The sequence below is a fragment of the Anomaloglossus baeobatrachus genome, chromosome 3, assembly GCF_048569485.1.
Source record: "Anomaloglossus baeobatrachus isolate aAnoBae1 chromosome 3, aAnoBae1.hap1, whole genome shotgun sequence".
Classification (NCBI taxonomy): Eukaryota; Metazoa; Chordata; class Amphibia; order Anura; family Aromobatidae; genus Anomaloglossus; species Anomaloglossus baeobatrachus.
The window spans coordinates 291,510,583-291,533,111 of NC_134355.1; the positions used below are offsets into that span (position 1 = coordinate 291,510,583).

The 22,529-nt window shown below is 45.8% G+C and overlaps 1 protein-coding gene across 1 annotated transcript in view; it reads left to right on the forward strand.

Annotated features, from left to right (window-relative positions):
• The window catches only part of ECHDC1 (ethylmalonyl-CoA decarboxylase 1), a 35,363-nt gene that overhangs the window by 144 nt on the left and 12,690 nt on the right, over positions 1-22,529 (forward strand). The window contains exons 2-5 of the mRNA XM_075338279.1: positions 7,800-8,015; positions 9,978-10,120; positions 10,243-10,295; positions 14,675-14,755. Coding sequence (XP_075194394.1) covers positions 7,802-8,015; positions 9,978-10,120; positions 10,243-10,295; positions 14,675-14,755 — 491 coding nt within the window. The 5' untranslated portion in view covers positions 7,800-7,801. The remainder of the gene's footprint in view (positions 1-7,799; positions 8,016-9,977; positions 10,121-10,242; positions 10,296-14,674; positions 14,756-22,529) is intronic.

Consider the following 22,529-nt stretch of genomic DNA (forward strand, 5'->3'; position numbering starts at 1 on the left):
GAAATCCGCATCTTGGTGTAATCACAGACAGGCTTCTTGTATTGTAATCATGGCTCCAATTATGACAGGATTCTTACAGAGGCTTCTGCAGCCTCCACTCAGAGGAATGGGACAGTCTCAGAAATGTCAGTAACTAACGATGAATGAATCAGGTTGCAGGACCCAGTGGAGGTGGCCATGTTAGTAGTCCATGGCAGTCGGACGGCAGCCTCCCATGTCGTGGCTTCTGCGGCTTTTCTTTTGATTGGCCAGCCTTATAGTACGGCATTACGACATGTTGTCAATAAAGCTAGGTGAGGTAATAAAAAAGAAAAAAAATGACGTGCAGCCTGCCCAGCAGAGAAAAGACGACAATTGTGTGACGCCCTGGCAAAACCAGGTAGTCACACATAAGCCCCCGCACAACACCTTCCCATAGGGTTACACTCAGCCGAAGTGAAACCCTAGTCACCTCCCCCAGGGAAAGACAGGCACACCAGTGGGTGGGACCAGGCGGATGGAGAACGCCCACCTAGGGGTCTGGAAAGCCCGGGGCGGGAGAGCAGTCAGATAAGTTTTGGAGTTCAGGCGGCAGGTGTCAGGGGCGGAGCCCTGACACATTGGCTAGGTGGCAGATGGTGGCTCGTGTCTAGCAGGAGACGGGAAGACGACTCGACAGATCCGAGCTGGACCGGGACAGGGTTGGAGCCCGCCGGTACCGACACCGGAGACCCAACCAGAAACCGTGCACAGAGGGGGTACTCGGACCCTGAAGCCAGGACCGGAACCGACGGCCTAGCTAATTAACCGATTGATGGCAAGATTATAGGTCCTGTCCCAACCTAAGTCCCGAAAAGAGACAACCACCCACAGTGAGGGATAGGGCATCCGCCAGGGCCCGGTAGATCCCACGGGTCAGCGTCTGTGGGCACGGCTCCCAACAATAGTACCGGTAGCGGACTCCCGCGTTCCACACCGGGAAGTCCACCACATCACAACACAGTGCAAAGGAAAGTGACACAGACCACCAGCCTGGGTGGGGGACCAGAGTACACCCGACCGTGGCGGCCGGCCACCAGCAGCTTGGTTAACCATTGGACTTGTCTGATTTCTTTAACCGTGAGTAAGCTGAGACTCCCTGGTCTGACCAGGCGCGCCGTCCCCTGCCATCACCGTCCCCTGCACCAAGTCACCGGGTCCCAGGGCAACCATCCCTACCCACGGAGGGGTTAACAACCAGCTGCCATCCCATTGCCCCGGATGTCCCACAGCAGCAGCGGTGGTGCCACATCTCACCACACATCGTGGGTGGTGTCACAGACTGATTACGGCAAATACCGTACAAATATGTCTCCCTTTGATTCGGAGTGTCCGCGTGACCCCCGGGTCCAGAGGATCCCTCGAGCCACACTGTGGGTCCGGATCTGAGCAGCCTGGCTGCTACTGACGTGGGGGCGGCACACCTGATAATGAACCGCCATTCCGTTGCCCAGGTGTGGTGGCAAACGGGGTAATATATGATGTTGATACCAGCTGTAATGTCAGTTGTAAAACTTTATTGTAATGTAAGGTCTTGTGCCCACAGGGTGAATTGTTTGGTTTTTTTTTGTTTTGTTTTTTTAGCATATTTTCTAGCGTTTTTCTTTGCTTTTTAGGGTGCGTGCACACGATCAGTGCTTTTGCTGCGTCCAAAATGCTGCATTGTACAGTACAAGCATAGTGGATGGGATTTCTAGAAATTTTGTGCCCCACTATGCTTGTTTTTTCCACAGCAAATACTGACCTGCAGTGCGACTTTCTGAGCCATAGCATGTGAATTGTTTGCTGCGGAGCTGTAAGTGTCCTCAATAGGGAGAACACAAGCGAGAGACCACAGCGCCACGAGTCCTGATCGTGTGCATATACCCTCAATCAATAAAAGCAAGGAAAAATCCTCCCAGCAAAGGCTATGAGAATCGTGACTTGATGTGCCCATGTTGCGTCTTTTTTCCTTGCTTTTTTTGGTGCTGAAAAAGAAGCAACATCTCAATTGTTTTAGGCTATGTGCCTACGGTGCTTTTTTCAGCACAACAAAAAGCATGTCTTGGCAGGAAAAAAACTGCTGAAATTTTTTTTTTTTTCATGCTTTTTCACTTTTTTTGTCCTTTTTTTGTCAGGCAATCGCTGGGGTTCAGGCGCTGTACCCCCGCAATTGCCGCAGGGTCTCCAGCTGATGTTACAGACGTGACTCAGCTCTCACTGCACGGAGCAGTTACCGCACCGCTTCCGGCAATTTAACCCCCTGAAGGCTGCGATCAGTGCGATCGCAGCAGTCAGAAGGCAGGGAGAGGGATCTTTTACCTCTGCCTGGCAATTGGGTCCCTGGAAAGTGATCACGGGGGCCCGATTGCTACAATAGTAACCCTGGGTCATCACCAAGACAGGTAATGCTCCAGGCTTGTCACATCTAATGGATGCGTCAATCTCGGGCGGCTGCAGGTTGCTATTCTTAAGGCCGCTTTACACGCTACGACATTGCTAAAGCGATCTCGTTGGGGTCACGGATTTTGTGACGCACATCCGGCCGCGTTAGCGATGTCGTTGCGTGTGACACCTATTAGCAAATTTGAATCGTTGCAAAAACGTTCAAAATCGCTAATCGATGACATGCCCCCCTATTCCCAATTATCATTGCTGCTGCGTGTACGATGTTGTTCGTCGTTACTGCGGCAGCACACATCGCTATGTGTGACACCGCAGGAACGAGGAACCTCACCTTACCGGTAGCAATGAGGAAGGAAGAAGGTGGGCGGGATGTTCGTCCCGCTCATCTTCGCCCCTCCACTTCTATTGGGCGGCCGCTTAGTGACGTCGCTGTGACGCCGAACTAACCTCCCCCTTAGAAAGGAGGCGGATCGCCGGTCACAGCAACGTCGCTAGGCAGGTAAGTATTGTGACGGGTCCGCGCGATTTTGTGTGCCACAGGCAACGATTTGCCTGTGTCGCACAAACTATGGGGACGGGTACGCATGCTAGCGATATCGGTCACGATATCACAGAGTGTAAGGCCCTGTGCGCACTAAGCCGTTTTACCTGAGGTTTTGCTGCAGAAATTTCTTGAGAAATGTTTGTAATCTTCCTGCAGACATTCCCCAGCAAAACCTATGAGAAAAAAAAATAGCTGTGCGCACACTGCGTTTTTTTCTCAAGAAAATTCTTTCTGAAGAATTTCTTAAGAAAATTTCTTGAGAAAATGTGCATGTCACTTCTTTTCCGCAGGTACCCCCGGTATTTCACTCCATTCACTGTAATGTAATCGCGAAATACCGGGGGTATACTGCAGGTAGCAAATTATGTGCGGCATACCCCCGGTATAGCCGCGATTTACCTGCGGTAATGTTCATCGCTGCCTGCGGTTTTGCAGGAAGTGATGTAATTATGACAGAAGAGGAAGCGGAGCAGAGTAAACACACACGTCACACTCCCTGGACGCCGCACAGAAGCACTTCCGTGTGACCTCCAGGTCCCCGTGCAGTCTGTGTCCCGCTCCAGCCCCGCCGCTGCCTGCACTGCTGTGTGTCAGTGTCTGCCCGCAGTGTCAGCAGCTTGTGACGCTGCAGCGCAGGCAGACACTGACACACAGCAGTGCGTGCAGCCGCGGGGATGCCGAGCGCTGCTGTCAGGAGGTGAGATGAGATCATTACCTGCTGTGACGATCTCCTGCCTCCTGACGTCACCGCGGTCACTGCTGTCTATGCCCGTCTCGCGAGCGGCCCGAGACTGTCACTAGCTGTGACGTCACGGGCTCTCGCGATACTGCTGACAACGCGGTGGGCATAGAAGTCAGTGACAGCGCTGACGTCAGCAGTGCAGGAGATCATCACAGCAGGTAATGATCTCATCTAACCTCCTGACAGCAGCGCTCGTCATCCCCTGCAGTGACTTGGGCTATTGATGTTAGCTCAGGTCACTGCATTGCTCTCCCAGCCAATGGGGAACATTCTGTTCTTCATTGACTGGAACAGTGACTATGGTATGGATCGCCGTGGGACCCCCCCTTATTGAATTATGCCGGACGTGGAATTGATTGTTCCTGTCAATAAATTGGTGAAAGAGGGAATGTTTTGGGGAGTGTTTTTCAAATAAAACTTTTTTGTTGTCCATTTTTTATTTCTTACTGACTGGGTTGGTGATGTCAGGTATCTGATAGACGCGTGACATCACGAACCCCAGGGCTTGATGCTAGGTGGCATTACACATTTGTCATCAACCCCATATATTACCTCGTTTGCCAACCCACCAGGGCAACGGGATGAGTTGGGGCGAAGTGCCAGGATTGGCACGTCTAATGGATGCGCCACTTCTGGGGCGGCTGCGGCCTGCTATTTTTAGGCTGGGGAGTGTCCAAAAACAGTGGACCTCCCTAGTCTGAGAATACCAGACCACAGCTGTCCGCTTTACCTTGGCTGGTGATCCAATTTGGGGGGGACCCCACGTTTTTTGTTTTAAATTATTTATTTAATGTAAAATAACAGCGTGGGGTGCCCTCTGTTTTGGATTACCAGCCAAGGTGAAGCTGCCAGCTGTGGTCTGCAGGCTGCAGCCGTCTGCTTTACCCTAGCTGGCTACAAAAGATGGGGGGACCTCACGTCATTTTTTTTTATTTATTTATTTACTGTTTGGCTAAATACAAGGCTAGGCACCCTTTAGTGCCACATGAAAGTCACTAAAGGGTGCCAGCTTAGAATATGCAGGGGGGTTATATAGGTATATATAATATATATATATATATATATATATATATATATATATATATATAATATATCTTTCCCTCTATCCATTATCTGTCTATCTATCGATTATCTATATTATTTATTGCAGTTTAGCATAAAAAAAAAACGCAGGGACCAACCTGCGGAAAAACCGCGGGAAAAGCGCATGCGTTTTTCCTACGGTTTTCGTGTGTTTTCTTTAAATCTTCAACTCCCAGAAGTTTCTCAAGAAATTTTCTTGAGAAAAATCACTTTTCTAGTGCGCACATAGCCTAAAGCGGCCTTTAGTCTGGTGGGGGGAAGTCGCCAGGCTGAAAATACTAGCCCCCAGCTTCGGGCTTTATCATGGCTGGGTATCAAAATTAGGGGAACCACACACTTTTTTTTTAAAATAATTATTTAAATAGTAAAAAAAAAAAAAAAAGCCGTATGTGGTTCCTCTTATTTTGATACACAGCTAAGATAAGCACATGCCTGGGGGCTGCAGTCTGTAGCCAGCTTTATCTGTGCCAGTATCAATACAGGGGGACCCTACACCAATTGTTTTTTATTTATTTATTTTATACCACGATATAGATCCAGAGACAGCTCCTGTGATTCCAACCAATCAACAGATACAGTATGGGGGTGGGGTCTGTCTGCAGCCAATCAGATATGCCGGCGTGGGGGGGGAAGCAGTGAATATTCATTAAATATAATTGTCGGACTCGGAAGTAACGCTGCAGCCGCGGGGACTCTGTAAGTATGTATTACTGCTTTAAAAGGGAGAGAATTTTTCCTGATCTGGTAAAGTTGAAATAAAGCTGTGAAACCAGACAGAAAACGTCTGTGTGAACACACCTGCGGTTTAGCAGCGTTATTTCATGACAACACTGAAGTCAATGGGTGAATAACGCTGCTAAAGCAGACTGATAATTGACATGCTGTAGATTTTTTCTGCATCAAGAACCACACCGAAACTGGATGCAATAAAATGCAGTGTGTGCACAGCTAATCAAAAACCATTGACTTCGCTGGCTTCTGGAGAGACATGCAGATTTTGATGCACATTTTTATAAAACTGGATCAAAAACCACAGCGTTTGCACAGGGCCTTATAATGGAAGTCAATGATTGTGCAGTTCGTCTGTCTGCCCACATAGCGAGTCACAAACAGAGCTTTTCCAGGGAAGGGGGAGGTGTTTTGTTTTTTTGCGGACACACTACATTTGGAAATGTTGTTTTTTACCCCCAGTGAGAACCATTCAGAGACTGCAAGTGGCTATCCCTGGGGTGCCTGCGCGCATCATTCACCAAAGCGAGCCTGTGATTTGTGTTCGATGTTTCATGAATGAAACATCCGAACACTGGCGATACTGGGTTGAGTACCCGAGCACCCCGACGCATCATTACTCGTTACACGTACAGAGCACCCGAGCATGGTAGCACTCGCTCATCAATAACCAATAGTACAGGAGATTATAAGAAACTGTATCTTATTAGAGAAATCAGCCTTTTTCCCCACTTATCTGACCCTTGTTCCCCTTCCTCTGACCTGGAGATCTAATGTAGGCAATAGGAGGAAGGTCACTGACTAAATAGTGACCTATCATGCAAAAACAGGAGGCAGATGGAGGGACCAGGGCATATGATGACAAGAAAACGTCAAACAATTATTTCACAAAAACATCAAAATGGATTTCTTCAACATTTTAATTTTAATCAGTATTACAGTGCCAATAAGACAATGTCTGGACTTTATTTAGCAAAATCCTGCGGACAGGTTCTCTTTAATGCCAAATAAGATTTGTATGTTATTTGGATAGACATATATACTAACAAGTTATACAAGTAATCAAACATTCTATAGTACAGTTGCAGAATGGGAACAAAAATAATTCTAAAAAAAAATAAATCATAAACCTTTTAAAAAGAAAATGTTTCTGCACAAAATGCTCTGTTACAAAAAACACCTTACAAATTGCTACACATAATTGGTATTGTTACGTTCGTAAAGTTTAGTGCCTAAGCAACACAGGGTTAGTGTTTTGTGATTAAACAATGACACGACTTCCATTATGTAAGTACAGTATCTTTTCATTTTATCAAAAATAGCAACAAAAAGAGGAGATAAAAACTCCCCCAAAAATGTAATATATAATATACTCACAGCAGAAAAGAGGGCAACTAGTCCAGTTAGCCCAGGCCAACACATCTATTGCACCACAGGATGCAGACAAACCTCTCAACAAGATGGACACCTCACAGGTCCAAGGTAAATTGCACATTAGTGACGTGCATAGGGCGCTGTTCACACTCGTATGCGCATGGTGTCCAGCCAGCAACCTATTACCACGCCCTTACTATTAGATTAGGCGGGTTACTCGGACACTACTCACTGCAGCACACAAGGGACAGAAACTCCACTATGCACGGCCTGTATTAGGAGGCCCGGCTGCACCCCGTATAAAAAAAGGTGCAAAAAATATATTAAATATATATGAGGTATTAGTTAGTAAATTGGCCAATGTACATAAGCCTGCAATCGTCATCACGGATCCTCACGCTTGTGGGTCCCTACACTGTTAAATATCAAAAATAGCAACAAATAGAGGAGATAAAAACTCCCCCAAAAATGTAATATAATCCGTGACGAGGATTGCAGGCTTATGTACATTGGCCAATTTACTAACTAATACCTCATATATATTTAATATATTTTTTGCACCTGTTTTATACGGTGGCAGCCGGGCCTCTTAATACAGGCCGTGCGTAGTGGAGTTTCTGTCCCTTGTGTGCTGCAGTGAGTAGTGTCCGAGTAACCCGCCTAATCTAATAGTAAGGGCGTGGTAATAGGTTGCTGGCTGGACACCATGCGCATACAAGTGTGAACAGTGCCCTATGCACGTCACTAATGTGCAATTTACCTTGCACCTGTGAAGTGTCCATCATGTTGAGAGGTTTGTCTGCATCCTGTGGTGCAATAGATGTGTTGGCCTGGGCTAACTGGACTGGTTGCCCTCTTTTCTCCTGTGAGTATAATATATCTTTTCATTTTAGAAGAATTAATCTTCCAAGTATTTGTTTCTAGATATGGCTCTTACCATATTAAGATGTGTGATGAAGAGAACTGAAGCAAGGTGGTGTCTGTACAGAAGTCTATATAATAGTAGCCATGGCTTTAATGAAACTGAAGTAAAGAAGAAGCTGGCGCAGTACTCGGGAGGGTCCATTGTACTCTGTAAGGGAGAAGGCGGAATAGCAGAACTCTGCATGAATAATCCATCTCGGAAGAACGCAATGACAGGTATATTTACCCTCATCAACCTCAGTAATGTCTCAGTGGTTGAAATGATAAATGAACACGATGCTTTACTCACTTTTCAGAAATGTGTTTCTGTACTGTAAATTCCATGTGAAAAACAGGAGACTGGAGAGCTTAATTGCTGAGTATAAACATATTTAATAAATATCAAAAGTGCACAGTGCATACATAAAATACCAGACAGGTAGGATAAAAGGAGAGGGGAAGTGGTGAGATGTCTGCCAAAAAGACCCAGAGAAAAAGGGAAAAGAGGGAAGTCTACCTCACAAATACATGAATAGTAATCATATACAAATAGCCAGCAAGTCAATGTCAACATTAATTATGTAGTATTAATAAAATTGAAAAAAAAACCCAACCATTGTAAATATCGCCAGCTAAATGGTGTGTACCAGTGTCACAGCATGCCCAGAAAGGAACATAGAGGCTAAGGAGAGGGGAACATCCCAAAGTTGTAAGCACAATCTCAATTAGTGAAAGTCATTACTGGATCTGTGGCAAGCAAGGGACTCCGACGCACATTTTGCGGCCTTTACCTGATGCCTGGATGCTTCATCATTGGAGAAGTGATGATGAGGAAGCTGTCAGGCATCTGGTATAGGCCGCGAAACATGCGTCTGGGTCCCTTACACCACTCCATCCAACGGTTTGCATTGTGCTTAGTTATATAAGGCATGCATGCAGCAGCTTAGCCTTGGAAATCCATGTTATGACGCTCCCGATGCACAAGTTTTGTGCAGAAGTTAATGCCAAAGGAGGTTTGGAGCAAAGCGGTACTGAGTCAGTAGAAAGGAAATTAGTGTTCCCCCAACTCCAGTTCTCAAGAGCCACAACAGATCACGTTTTCAGGATTTCCTTAGTATTGCAGAGGTGAAAATTCCATCAGCTGAGAAATGCTAAGGAAATCGTAAAAACATGTAGCGTTAATTGATCTTGAGAAATGGAGTTGGGGAACACTGATGTAAGGGGTTTGTGACTTATATGTGCTGTGAGCCTAATCACTTGGCGACCCCACTCTGTAGCTTTACGTGGCCTGTTACTTCATGGTTAGGTTGTTGTGGCTCCTCAATGCTTCCACTTTAAATAATTTCACTCAAAGTACATTGTGAAATAATTAGGAGGAAAGAAATGTCGGAGACTGATTTTTTGACAGCATTGACATCCTATTACAGTACCATGGTGGTATTAGTGAGTTTTTTAAAACAAGGCATCCTTTCAAAAATATTAATAAAAGTAGACATCATGCCTTGGGGCTGGATTTTATCAAGTTTCATCTGGCCAGTGGAAGATGTCAAAGAGGAGCGCCCATATTCTGTGCTCATGCACCCTTGAGCATTGGTTATATTAATAGAGACAAAGCAGAAAACAGCATAATGCAATCCAGAATAGGCTTCTTATATGTACAGTATATCACAAAAGTAAGTACATCCCACAGATTTATGGGAATATTTTATTATATCTTTTCATGGGACAACACTGAAGATATGATTGGAGGCCTTGCTGTGACATCCAAGAGGGGGGTCTCGTTAGAGTCCTGCTGTAACCATTGGGAGAGAATTTGGGCTAAGGAACTCGTGCTTTGACTACTGTGCAAATGTAATGGCCTGCTAGGATTACTAGAAAAGTGTGGGAGAGGCTGCTGGGTGGGGATACAGGGGTAGGTGACAGGAGCTGGCGGCAATAAAGGGAGGAGGTTGTGGTGACAGTAGTGGTAGCGGAGTCTGATATCACCACTTGCATAGAACTCACAGCACAGAATAAGGGACACAAGTTTTTTCTACTGCAGGCAAAGGAAACAACTGTAACTTCAATGTACCGTAGCTAGAAATTGTGCTGCATATTTACAATTGTGTTTTTCCCATTTGCTGTATTTTGTACAATTTTTTTTGGAGTGTGAATAGATGGATTTGAATAATCTAGTGAACTCTTGAGTCTGTATCACAGGAACAATGATGTTAGAATTGGAGGAACGGATTAGTGATCTGGAAAACTGGAATGAAGGGAAAGCGCTCGTCCTTTATGGTGCGGAGGGGACATTCTGCTCTGGCGCAGACTTGAATGCTGTTAATTCCATGTCCAATCCCAAGGTAATATCTGTACTAACAAACAGTGTCTGAGCGTCCATTGTTAGTGCTACTTTATTTTACTAGAATACTCTGTCAGTTGCCTCAGTTATATCTAAAATCATAATGATTTTCTTTGTCTACAGGACGGGCTGATGATGTGTATGTATATGCAGAAGACACTGACAAGGCTGCAGAGGTAATTTCCTCTTTGTATTAGTCTGATAGCAGTAGAATGGCTGTAATGTATACATTTATAATGATGAGGCATATACATGTCTTGATTTTTGCTATGCTTGATTAAGCATCGGGGTGCTCCGGTATGCTCAGTGCTCGACCGAGTATTGTGGGTGCTCGGATGTGTCGTTCTTGAACGATCTGACACAAAGCACAGGCTCCCTTAAGTGAATGATGGGAGTGGGCACTCCAGTGAGATCTGATTGTAGTCTCTGAATGGCTCTCTCTGGTGTAAAAACAATGTGTTCGGATACTGTTTAAAAACAAAAAAACAACAATAAGACTCAGCCAACCCTTCCCCAGAAATGCTCTGCTTATGGCTGGCTGTATGTGGGTGGAGAGCCAGACTACCTAATAATTGACTTCCATTATACACTTTACTTGAGCCCATCAGGGCGTGCAACCTACTCGACTCGTGTAGAGCACTCAAACACTTTAGTGCTCGCTCATCACTACTGAATACATAAAGGAAGAATCGGTGGATCCATTTTTTTTTGTGGATTTCAAATTCATTTCATGATGCTCACACTGAGGACACATGTCCAAAGCATTCAATTGAGGCTGAGCTAGGAGGCCAAGCAGGAGCAGCCTCCAGAAATCTATGGTCTGCATCTCTGGATGAAGTTTTATAGCTCATTCCATGTGTATCTGTTATAAAGGACAAACAGGTCCTACATAAGAGTAGTTGGCTTCTTCCTCCCGCATCAGGGTGGCACTTTATGGGGCTGAAATATGGTTGGTCCTATAGTTTTAGGCTGCGTACCCACGATCGGGCTCACAGCGTTTTGGACGCAGCGTGTTTTTTTCTGGGTCCAAAACATGTGTTGTACAGTACAAGCACAGTGGATGGGATCCCTAGAAAGACCATGCCCGCCGTACCTGTTTTTCCCGCAGCAAAAACTGACCTGCAGTGCTGCTTTCCGAGCTGCAGCATGTCAATTCTTTCCTGTGGAGACGCAAGCGCAATGCTGGTGGCCCCACAGGTCAGGATCCTCAGTGTCCAGGATACAGCAGGTCCTAATCGTGTGCACATACCCTTACGCTATATGCCCACGGGACAACGTAGCCGCGGATTTTGCCGCGGTAAACACGCGGATTTATCTGGATTTTCCAGATAAATCCGCAGGTTTACACAAGTACAGACACTCCCCATGTTATCCTATGGGATTTGGGGAGTGCTGTATCAATGGTGCAGTATGTGCGACTGTGGAATATGCTGCGGATTTCCCGCAGCCGCACGTAACTGCATGTCAATTATTCATGTGGAAATATCTGTGGAATTCCCGCTCCTCCACTATGGAGATACAGGGCGGGAATTCCACAGGTATTTCCGCACTTGTTCCGCAGGTTTACCGCAACAAAAATGCTCAAATACTGCAGCAATGGATAGCTGTGGATTCCAGGCAGCAGCTGCGGCAAACCTGCGGACAAACCTGTCCCGTGGGCACATAGCCTTAATGTCACAGGAGGTCAAGTTTTGAGAAAGCAATTCAAAATTGACAGCTCAGTTCCAATTTCCTTTGGTATATGCACACAACGTCTTTTTCACAGCAAACCTGGGGAGATTTTCAAAATAAAGACTCTTCAGGAAACATTGGCATTTTTTTTTTTCCTGGAAACTTTTTTTTTTTTTTTTTTTTCCAGAGCACTTTTTTATGTCTTTGACTACCAGCACTATTTTTTTATAATTTTTATAGCATCTTTTGTGGCTTCTCTTTTACTAATGTTTTTTAGGTTGTTTTTTTTTTACCCCATTAGAAAATGAAGAAGCCACTAACCGTTTTCCAAGAAAAAAAACTATGGCAAAATGCTCAAAACACTTTGGCGTCTTTTGACCCTTCCCATTGACTTCTGTTACAAAATGTGCAAAATACCTGAAGAATGGTGAGGTCACTTCTTTGAACCGCTTGGCAACTTTGGAAATCTGAAGTGGTTAAAAGACATTCAAAGGACCGAAGGACTGAACATATGCACAGCGAACCGTTTTTACATAGAACTGAATGTTTCTGAGCATTAGAACTTTTTCAGGAGGTTTTCGTGGTGCAATATGTCTGAAAAAATATCACTGGCACATACCCTTATGGATGATCATTTCATGTGTATTTTTTTTTAAATATATATGCCCATTTACCAAAGCTGCAATGTTTTTTTAATCTTATTTGCAAATTGTTTATGGTATGTGCAGCCAAAAAGCATATACGTTTTTTTTCATGAATGTATTTATTTTCTCCGCTTAGAACAGTATTGCCCTTTTCCTGTGCAGTAACACCATGTATTTCCCCTGTCATTCAACTCTAAAGGGTGCTTTAAACGCTGCGACATCACTAGCGATAGCTAGTGATGTTGTCCGTGATAGCACCCGCCCACATCGCTGTTTCGTCATGGGGTGATCGCTGCCGTAGCGAACAGTATTGCTACGGCAGCGTCACACGCACATACCTGCTTAGCGTCGTCGCTGGAGACACTGAACAATCTCTCCTGTAAGGGGGGGGGCGTTCGTTCGGCGTCACAGCGGCGTCATTAGGCGGCTGCCCAATAGCAGAGGAGGGGCAGAGATGAGCGGCCGGAACATGCCGCCCACCTTCTTCCTTCCTCATTACCGGTGGACGCAGGTAAGGAGATATTCGTCGTTCCTGCGGTGTCACACATAGTGATGTGTGATGCCGCAGGAACGATGAACAACCAGCGGCATGCACCACCAACGATATTATGATAAGGAGCGACGTATCAACGATTTTTGACGTTTTTGCGATTGTTGATCGTCGCTCCTTTTAGTCACACACAACGATATCGCTAACGGCGCCGGATGTGCGTGACCCCGACAATATATCGTTAGCGATATCGTTGTGTGTAAAGTACCCTTTAGGCCACATGCACACTTTGAGTATTTGGTGAGTTTTTTACCTCAGTATGTGGAAGCCTAAACCAGTAGTGGGTAAAAAAAATACAGAAGTGGTGCCGTGTTTTCATAAGGCCATGTGCACATATTGAGTGTTTGATGAAATTTTTACCACAGAATTTGTAGCCAAAACCAGGAGTGGAACAATCAGAGGAAAAGTATAATAGAAACACGGGCACCACTTTTGTATTTTACACTCATTCCTGGTTTTGTCTTACAAATACTGAGGTAAAAAAACTCACCAAATACACAACGTGTGCACATGGCCTTCATGCAAGACAGATATATCCACATTGGAAATCTGCAATGTTACTCATATGGATTTGGCAGCAGATTTCAATCACTGGAATGGAAAGCTTTTGGTCACATAATCCATCACCTTTCCACAGTATGAGAATGGGCACACGAGCATTTGTAGCAGATTTTTGTTAAAGGGAACCTGTCAGGTAATTTGTGTTCTAACTTAGTAGCAGTGTGATGTGTGTGTGCTAGTAACCCGTTCCTAATGTGTAATGTGCATGTATAAAATATGTTTTATTACTTACGTGTACGCTATGTAAATGGGCAGGGGCTGTAGCCGCATGGGTGTTGCATCGTTCTGTTAGTGTTTGTATGTTTTCCATGGTTTTCCATGGTATCACGCCCTTGTGGTTGTGATACCATGGATTTACATCAGTGACATGACTGTAGCTACTTCAGATCCCGCGCATGCGCACTTACCATTCCTGCAGCCTTGCTTGCTTCTCAGCTTCAGACGCACTCTGCGCATGCTCAGAAGATTCCTGCGGTTCCAGTCATGCGCAGAGCGCGTCTGAAGACGAGAAGCAAGCAAGGCTGCGGGATGGTAAGTGCGCATGGATCTAAAATAGCGACGGTCACGTCGCTGATATAAATACATGGTATCATCCCTACAGGGGCGTGAGACCACGGAAAACTTGCGAACGCCCACAGGGCGATGCAATGCTCAGGGGGCTACAGCCCCTTGCACATTTAGATACAGAACACATAAGTAATAACACATTTTTATACATTCACATTACACAATATTACAACATAGGGATGGGTAGGAAGGGATTACTAGCACACACATCACACTGCTACTAGGTTAGAACACATAAATTGCCTGACAGGTTCCCTTTAAGCTGACTCGTGGCAGTAAAATCGCTGTATAAAATATATGTAAGCGTGTGTTTCCCCATTAATTTGAATGGGGGAAAAACATTGCATAAATGCTGAAATAATTGAAATTCTGCAGATTTGAAAGAACACTTTGATAGGTCAAGTGAAAATGGTGAAATAAATACTGTACACATAGAATTTTATATGTCTTGTTTCATATATGAAAGTGAAAAGACGTTCTACTAATGACATAAACTCACATGGGAGATACATAAGAGTGCTGTGAATATTCTGTGCTTACGTGCTATAATACTGTATTTTAGGTTACCAATCATTAGTGTAGCCCTGGTTCAAGGAAAAGCAATCGGGGGTGGAGCGGAGATGTGCACAGCTTGTGATTTCAGGTATGGTCATCTTAAAGCTATTTATTACTGTATTTAATGTTTTTTTTAACTGGATTATGATGCTGCCAATAACTGTTTAACAGAGATAATGCAAATCGATTTGTATGACTCAGTCAGTTGGCCACATCAGTGGTCTTTGGCCACTAGATGGGAGCAGGAGAACCACCTCTTACCTGACGATATCCATGGCAGCCCTTGCATGGTGCCTCTGTGGTTGGCATTGCAGTCTTACAGCGCTGGAGTCCTGGGCTCAAATCCCACTACGGACAACATCTGCAAGGAGATTGTATGTTCTCCCCATCTTGGTGTGGGTTTCTTCTGGGTTCTCCAGTTTCCTCTCACACTCCAAAGACATACTGATAAGGAATTTAGATTGTGAGTCCCAATAGGGACAGTGATGATCACATATGTAAAGCGCTGTGGAATTAATGGCGCTACATAACGGAATAAATATTATTATTATTTTGATTAATTGACCTGGCACGAGGTCAAATGGGCAACACCCAACATGGCCAATAGAATGGGATGTATGACTCATTTGCTCGAACTTTATATACTCCATAGCTAGAGGCAAGGTTTACTTTTTAGATTTTCATGTGTTGTGATTGCTATTGAAAGGATGGGTACCTGTCCTTTTATAGAAAATCCTGTAGAAAAAAAGTCTCATTGCCTTCATCCACCACAAGATAAAGCTGCTTTTGGTGCATAAACAAATTTAGTATATCTATAAATTGTTCCAAATCTTACGATTTGTAAAATGTCATCCACTCTTTTTTTTGAACAAATTTTTCCTTTTTTATTGGCATTCTGTCAGCACTCTAGGTGCTGTAATTTACTTTCTCTCATTTTCCAGCATGCATTGCAACTGCCATTATTCAATGGTTGGTCTGCCCTAAATTGAAAAAGCACCTCTCTGTTAGGTCCCCTTCACATGTCAGTGAAAAGTACGTAATTACTTACCGGTGATGTGTTTTTTCGGAATCCATGACAGCACCACGAGAGAGGGAATCCGCCTTTCAAGGACAGGAAACCTACAGAACAAAAAGAAGCAGCACCTCTCCCTGCATCAGTTGGTTACAGAGCATGAAAGGACCTCCGGCAAAGGAACATCATTAGCATAAAAAAATTCCACCACCAACATAATCTGCGTGCTGAAAAAACACCCAGAACTGATAAAATTGTAATGTGCAGGGAGGCAATGGAAAAGAGCTGTCATGGATTCAGAAAAAACATATTGTCGGTAAGTAATTACGTATTTTTCCATCACCCATTACAGCACCACTAGAGAATTACAAAGTCAGAACCATTCCAGGGAGGGACTACAGCTTGCAGAACCCATCTCCAAAGGTGACGTCAGTGAAAGATAAATCCAATCAATTGTGCCTTTACAAAGGGGAAAGTGAGGACCATGTGGCTGCCTTACACATCTGTTCAATGGTGACTTCCGATCTTTCAGCTCAGGAAGACGCCATCACTCTTGTGGAGTGAGCCTTCAGACCTGCAGGTACCTCCCCACCACTGGCTAAGTAGGCAACTGAAATAGCATCCCTGATCCACCGAGCTAAAGTGGATCTGGAAGCTTTGAGCCCTTTCCTATGACCCTGAAAGAGGACAAACAGGGAGATATCCCTTCTGCAAGCGCTTGTTACAGAGAGATAGTGTAGAAGGCCACATTTGACATCCAGGCAATGCCATTTCTTCTCCTCCTGATCTTTTGAAGGATCATAGAAGGACGGGAAAACAATCTCCTGATTTTTATGGAAATTGGAACCCACCTTCGTAAGGTAAGCAGGATCAGGCTGTACGACCATCCTGTAAAAAAAAAAAAACTGAATAAAAGGAGGATCGATAAATAGGGCCTGGATGTCACTGACCGGAGTTAAGGCCGTCAGAAACGTAACCTTTAACGTTAGATGTCTAAGGAAGGTGGACTCTAATGGTTTGAACAGAGGCTCTTAAAGCCAACAGGACGATACTAAGATCCCAAGGTGGCATGGACAGATTAAGCTTAGGTTTGGATCTAGAGCAGGCCCTGATAAATCGTGAAATTCAACAATCTCCCGCCAGATCACAATTAAATAAGGTGGCTAAAGTTGACACCTGGACTTTAAGCGTGCTAACTGAGAGACCCTGTTCTAACCCCTTCTGAATGAACTCCAGGATGGTTGAAATGGGAGGGGGACTGTCTGGACTCGCCCCTGAGTATGACAGAAACTTCCTCCCAGTCCTGCCATAGATCTTGGTTGTAATTGTTTTTCTGCATTGCATAAGAGTGGCTACCAGACTCTGGGAGAATCGTCTATTTTCTAAAAGCAACCTTTCAACAGCCAAGCTGTCAGATGTAGCCAGCCCGTAAAGCGATGAAGAGCTGGGCCCTTAGTGAGAAGGTCCGGAAGTTTTGGGAGAGCCAATGGCCTTGAGATTGACACCCTCTTCATCCAAAAAAAATAAGGCCTCTTTGGCCAAAAAGGGGCTATTAGGATTACTAGTGCTCTGTTGCTCCGAATTTTCTTCAGAACTACTGGGATAAGGGCAATAGGAGGAAAAGCGTATGCGAGGCTGAAGTCCCATCTGATCAGTAGTGCGTCCACCATCTGAGGTCGTTCCCTTGGATTCAGGGAACAGAACCGGGGAACTTTCCTGTTCTGGCATGCCCCACATCTCCATTATCTGTAAACAAACTGATTTAAGACCCACTCCCCCTGGCGCAGCCTGCTTCAGCTAAGAAAATCTGCCGTACAATTCTCCTTCCCGCTGATATGTACTGCTGTCATTGACTGTAGAGAATTCTCGGCCAGCTCTTAAGAGTCTGCTTGTTATCTGCATGAGAGATCTGGACCGCGTTCCCCCTTAGTGATTGAGGTACGCTACCGTTGCTTGATTGTCCGAGAAGACTCTTATGTGATGACCAGCCAGGGAGGGCAGGAACTGGCAACGTGCTTTTTCTAGTAATTTCTTTGTGTTTGAGGAAGCATAACGCTCTCTTCCAGACCACATTCCCTGAATTAGTTGACCTTGACAATGAGGTCCCCAAGCTTGGTGACTGGCGTCGTTGGTAAGGACTCTGGAGACTTGGTACGCCAAGGCATGCCTCTTTGAAAGTTCTCTGGGACCAGCCACCATTGCAGGGAGCTGATTGTCTGGAGCTTGGGAACAATGAGAGTGTCCAGACGTCTCCCGTGGCTTGATTGGTTTGTCAGGATGAACTGAAGAACTCTGGTATGTGCCTGAGCCCAAAGTATCGCCGGGATGGTGGAAGTAAGGGAGCCCAGGAGGGACATTGCTTTTCTGAGCGACATCCGTGTATTTCTTACTGCCCGCATTACCTGGACCTGGAGATCTCTCACTTTGGATTCTGGAAGGTGACTCTCCTGAATTCCCGAATCCAGAATGAGACCCAGGAAAAGCTGGATCTTGGTTGGGACCAACCTTGATTTTTCCCAGTTGATGAGCCATCCCAGAGTCGCTAGAGAGGTACACACTCCCTGCATAAGCTGTTGGCAGTGGAGATCAGATGAACCGACAAATCAAGAAGTCGTCCAGATATGGGACGAAAAAGATTTCTTGTTGTCTTTGACTGAAACCTCCGATATCATTTTTGTAAAAATTCTTGGCTGCATACTGAAAGTGATTGACTTTCCCATCCATATATAGGGCTGCTCTGTGGAATCTCTGAATCTTTTACCTTCTTTAGAGGAACCCCTTAAACATAAATCCTTTCCCCTGTTTTCTTTTGTCAGACCAGTTGCCTCTGTCTGTGTTTGAAGCCTTTCTGTCAAACTTATTCATTCAAAAGAACCTCCTAAAGGACCAAAAGACCGTGCCAGTAAACCCTTTTTTCTTATCTCCTGCTCTTTCCAAAATGTCATTCAGAACTGACCCAAACAGATACTCTCCCTCGCACGAGATGGTACAAAGTTTGGATCGAGTCTGAATATCCCCTGGGCAACATTTAAGCCTGATCACTCATCTGCTAACTTTAGTTAATGCTGATGACTTAGCTGCCAGCCTAGCCGAATCTGCAGAAGGGTCTGCCAAAAATGCCGCTTCTCCACGAAACAAGGTAAGGGAAGAAATAATAGACTGAATAGCAGATCCTTCTTTCATCTGATCCTCCAGTTGATCAATCCAAACAGCCAGGGACTGGGCTGTGCAGGTTGCTACAATGGCTGGTCTGAGAGCTCCGGCTGAGGATTCCCAAGTACTCTTAAGAAGTTGATCTGCTTTTCTATCCAGAAGATCCTTTAACCCCTTCACGACCGCGGGCAGTAAAATTACGTCCTATTTTAACGTGACTTAACGACCAGGGACGTAATTTTACTGCCTAAACTTCATTTGATTGCCGTGGCCATAGCAACGGCTTTCAAATGATGTCCCCTGCTGTTTCTTACAGCAGGGGACCTTTGCTTGACCCCAGGGGGGGCGGCATCGCCACCCCCTATCGACGATCGATGTGATTGGCTGTTCAAATCTGAACCGCCAACCACATCGATCGCACTAATTTCGGCAAAAATAATGCCCGAATTAGTGCGATCCTGTGAGATCCAGCTATGAGATGCCGCAGCTGCTGCAGCATATCATAGATGGACCTCAAACATGCCGCCCCCAGCCCCTGCAGCACTGATTGGAGCGATCGTGCTATGACGCGCAATCGCTCCAATCAGTGTGCAGTGGGGCGGTCTGATCTGCCGGTGGCCGCCCTCCCCAGGCCTGTGCTGGCCTGTGAGCCCTCCCCCAGCATGTCTGCAGCGTGGAGTGGCTGGTACTTTTGGTACCACGCCACCGCTGCTGCTGCCGCCGCCGCCTCTGATGTCACCGCCGCTGCAGCTCTAATGGTAACTAATCCGCTCCCTGCGCGCTCCCGTGAAGGCCCCTGGGCGCTCCCGTGAAGGCCCCTGCCCGTGCCCCCCCCCCCCCCCCCGATCTGCCCCCCTACGCCCCGGTCTGCCCCCCGGCATCCCGATCTGCTACCACCGCTGCTGCTGAGGTCACCGCTGCTGCTGCAAAGTGAGTACTGTGCTCACTTTGCAGCCCGTGCGCGCTCCCGTGGTGCCCCTGCGCGCTGCCGTGATAGCCCCTGCCGTGCCCCCCCCCCCGCGATCTGCTCCCCCCAACCACCCCCCCCCCCCCCCGACATCCCGATCCGCTCCCCCGGCGATCTGACTGCCTCCCCCATTATCTCTATTCTGCTTCTGCAGCTCCCTCTCCGGTCTCCCCCTCTGCTGTCCCCCCCTCTGCTCTCAACCCCCCCTCTGCTCCCCCCCCCCACCTCTCCCCCTCTGCTCTCCCCCCCCCCCTCTCCCCCTCTGCTCTCCCCCGACGTCCTCTTACCTGTCTTCACCGGCCTGATCACATCTGCGTCCATCGCTGGGTCCTGCCTGCTGCTCCTGTAAAGCTGTCCATCTCTCTGCCATCTGTTCCTCTGCAGCTCTTCTGGTCAGTGATCCTCCTGCTAGTCCTCTGGGTACTGTGAGTATAACTTTTTTTTTTTTTTCCGTATCCCCTGTCCATTTTTACACCTCATCCGTCCGTGCGTCTCGCCGAGCGCTGATCAGGGATGCAGATAACGGATCGGCATCCCTGCTCAATTTTTGGCGTGACTTTTTTCCGTATCCCCGACGCTTTTTGTATCCCATCCGTCCGTGCGTCCCGCCAAGCGCTGATCAGGGATGCACATAACGGATCGGCATCCATGGTCAATTTTTGGCGTGACTTTTTTCCGTATTCACGACGCTTTTTGTATCGCATCCGTCCGTGCGTCCCGCCAAGCGCTGATCAGGGATGCACATAACGGATCTGCATCCGTGGTCAGTTTTTGGCGTGACTTTTTTCCGTATTCACGACGCTTTTTGTATCGCATCCGTCCGTGCGTCCCGCCGAGCGCTGATCAGGGATGCAGATAACGGATCTGCATCCGTGGTCAGTTTTTGGCGTGACTTTTTTCCGTATTCACGACGCTTTTTGTATCGCATCTGTCCGTGCATCCCGCCGAGCGCTGATTAGGGATGCAGATAACGGATCGGCATCCCTGCTCAATTTTTGGCGTGACTTTTTTCCGTATTTGCGACGCTTTTTGTATCGCATTTGTCCGTGCATCCCGCCAAGCGCTGATCAGGGATGCACATAACGTATCTGCATCCATGGTCAATTTTTGGCGTGACTTTTTTTTTACGTATCCCCGACGCTTTTTTTATCGCATCCGACCGTGCGTCCTGCAGCGGCCGATCAGTGCACTGCGTCTGTGCGTTTGAAAAGTCAAATTGCGCTCCTTCTCTTCTGAGCCCCGCCATGCGCACAAACAATTACTTTCCACCACATATGAGGTATCTGCGTACTCAGGAGAAAATGCACAATACATTTTATGGTGCATTTTTTCCTGATAGCCTTGTGAAAAAAAAAGCTACCTAGTTGAAGCAACCGTTTTGTGGTAAAAAAAATTTTTTTTCTTTTCACGGCTCGACGCTATAACCTTCTGTGAAGCCCCCAGGTGTTCAAAGTGCTCACCAAACATCTAGAAAAATTATTTGAGGGCTCTAGTTTCCAAAATGGGGTCACTTGTGGGGGAGCTCCATTGTTTAGGCACCTCAGGGGGTCTTCAAACCCGACATGGCGTCCGCTAACAGGTGCAGCTAATTTTGCACTCAAAAATTCAAATGGCGCTCCTTGCCTTCCGAGCACTGCTGTGTGTCCAAACATTTGATTTCCACCACATGTGAGGTATCTGCGTACTCAGGAGAAAATGCACAATACATTTTATGGTGCATTTTTTCCTGTTACCCTTGTGAAAAAAAAAGCTACCTAATTGAAGCAACCGTTTTGTGGTAAAAAAAATTTTTTTTTCTTTTCACGGCTCAACGCTATAAACTTTTGTGAAGCCCCCAGGGGTTCAAAGTGCTCACCAAACATCTAGAAAAATTATTTGAGGGCTCTAGTTTCCAAAATGGGGTCACTTGTGGGGGAGCTCCATTGGTTAGGCACCTCAGGGGGTCTTCAAACCCGACATGGCGTCCGCTAATGAGTGCAGCTAATTTTACGTTCAAAAATTCAAATGGCGCTCCTTCCCTTCCGAGCTCTGCCGTGCGCCCAAACAATTGATTTTTACCACATATGGGGTATCAGCGTACTCAGGAGAACATGCACAATAAATTGTATTGTGTACTTTCTCTTTTCTCCCTTGTAAAAATGAAAATTTTATGGCTAAAGTAACATTTTTGTGTTAAAAAGTAAAATTTTCATTTTTTCCTTCCACATTGCTTTGGTTCCTGTGAAGCACCTAAAGGGTTAATAAACTTATTGGATGTGGTTTTGAGCAGTGTGAGGGGTGTAGTTTTTAGAATGGGGTCACTTTTGGGTATTTTCTGTCACCTAGGCCTCTCAAAGTCACCTCAAATGTAATGTGGTCCCTAAAAAAAATTATTTTGTAAATTTTGTTGGAAAAATGAGAATTTGCTGATGACCTTTGACCCCTTCTAACTTCCTAACGGAAAAAAAATTTGTTTCGAAAATTGCGCTGATGTAAAGTAGACAAGTGGGAAATGTTATTTAGTAACTATTTTGTGTGACATATCTCTCAGATTTATGGGCATACATTTTCAAAGTTTGAAAATTGCGAAATTTTCAAAATTTTCGCCAAATTTCCTAAATTTTCACAAATAAACGCAAAACATATCGGCCTAAATTTACCACTGACATGAAGTACAATATGTCACGAAAAAACAATCTCAGAATCGCCAGGATCCGTTGAAGCGTTCCAGAGTTATAACCTGTCAAAGTC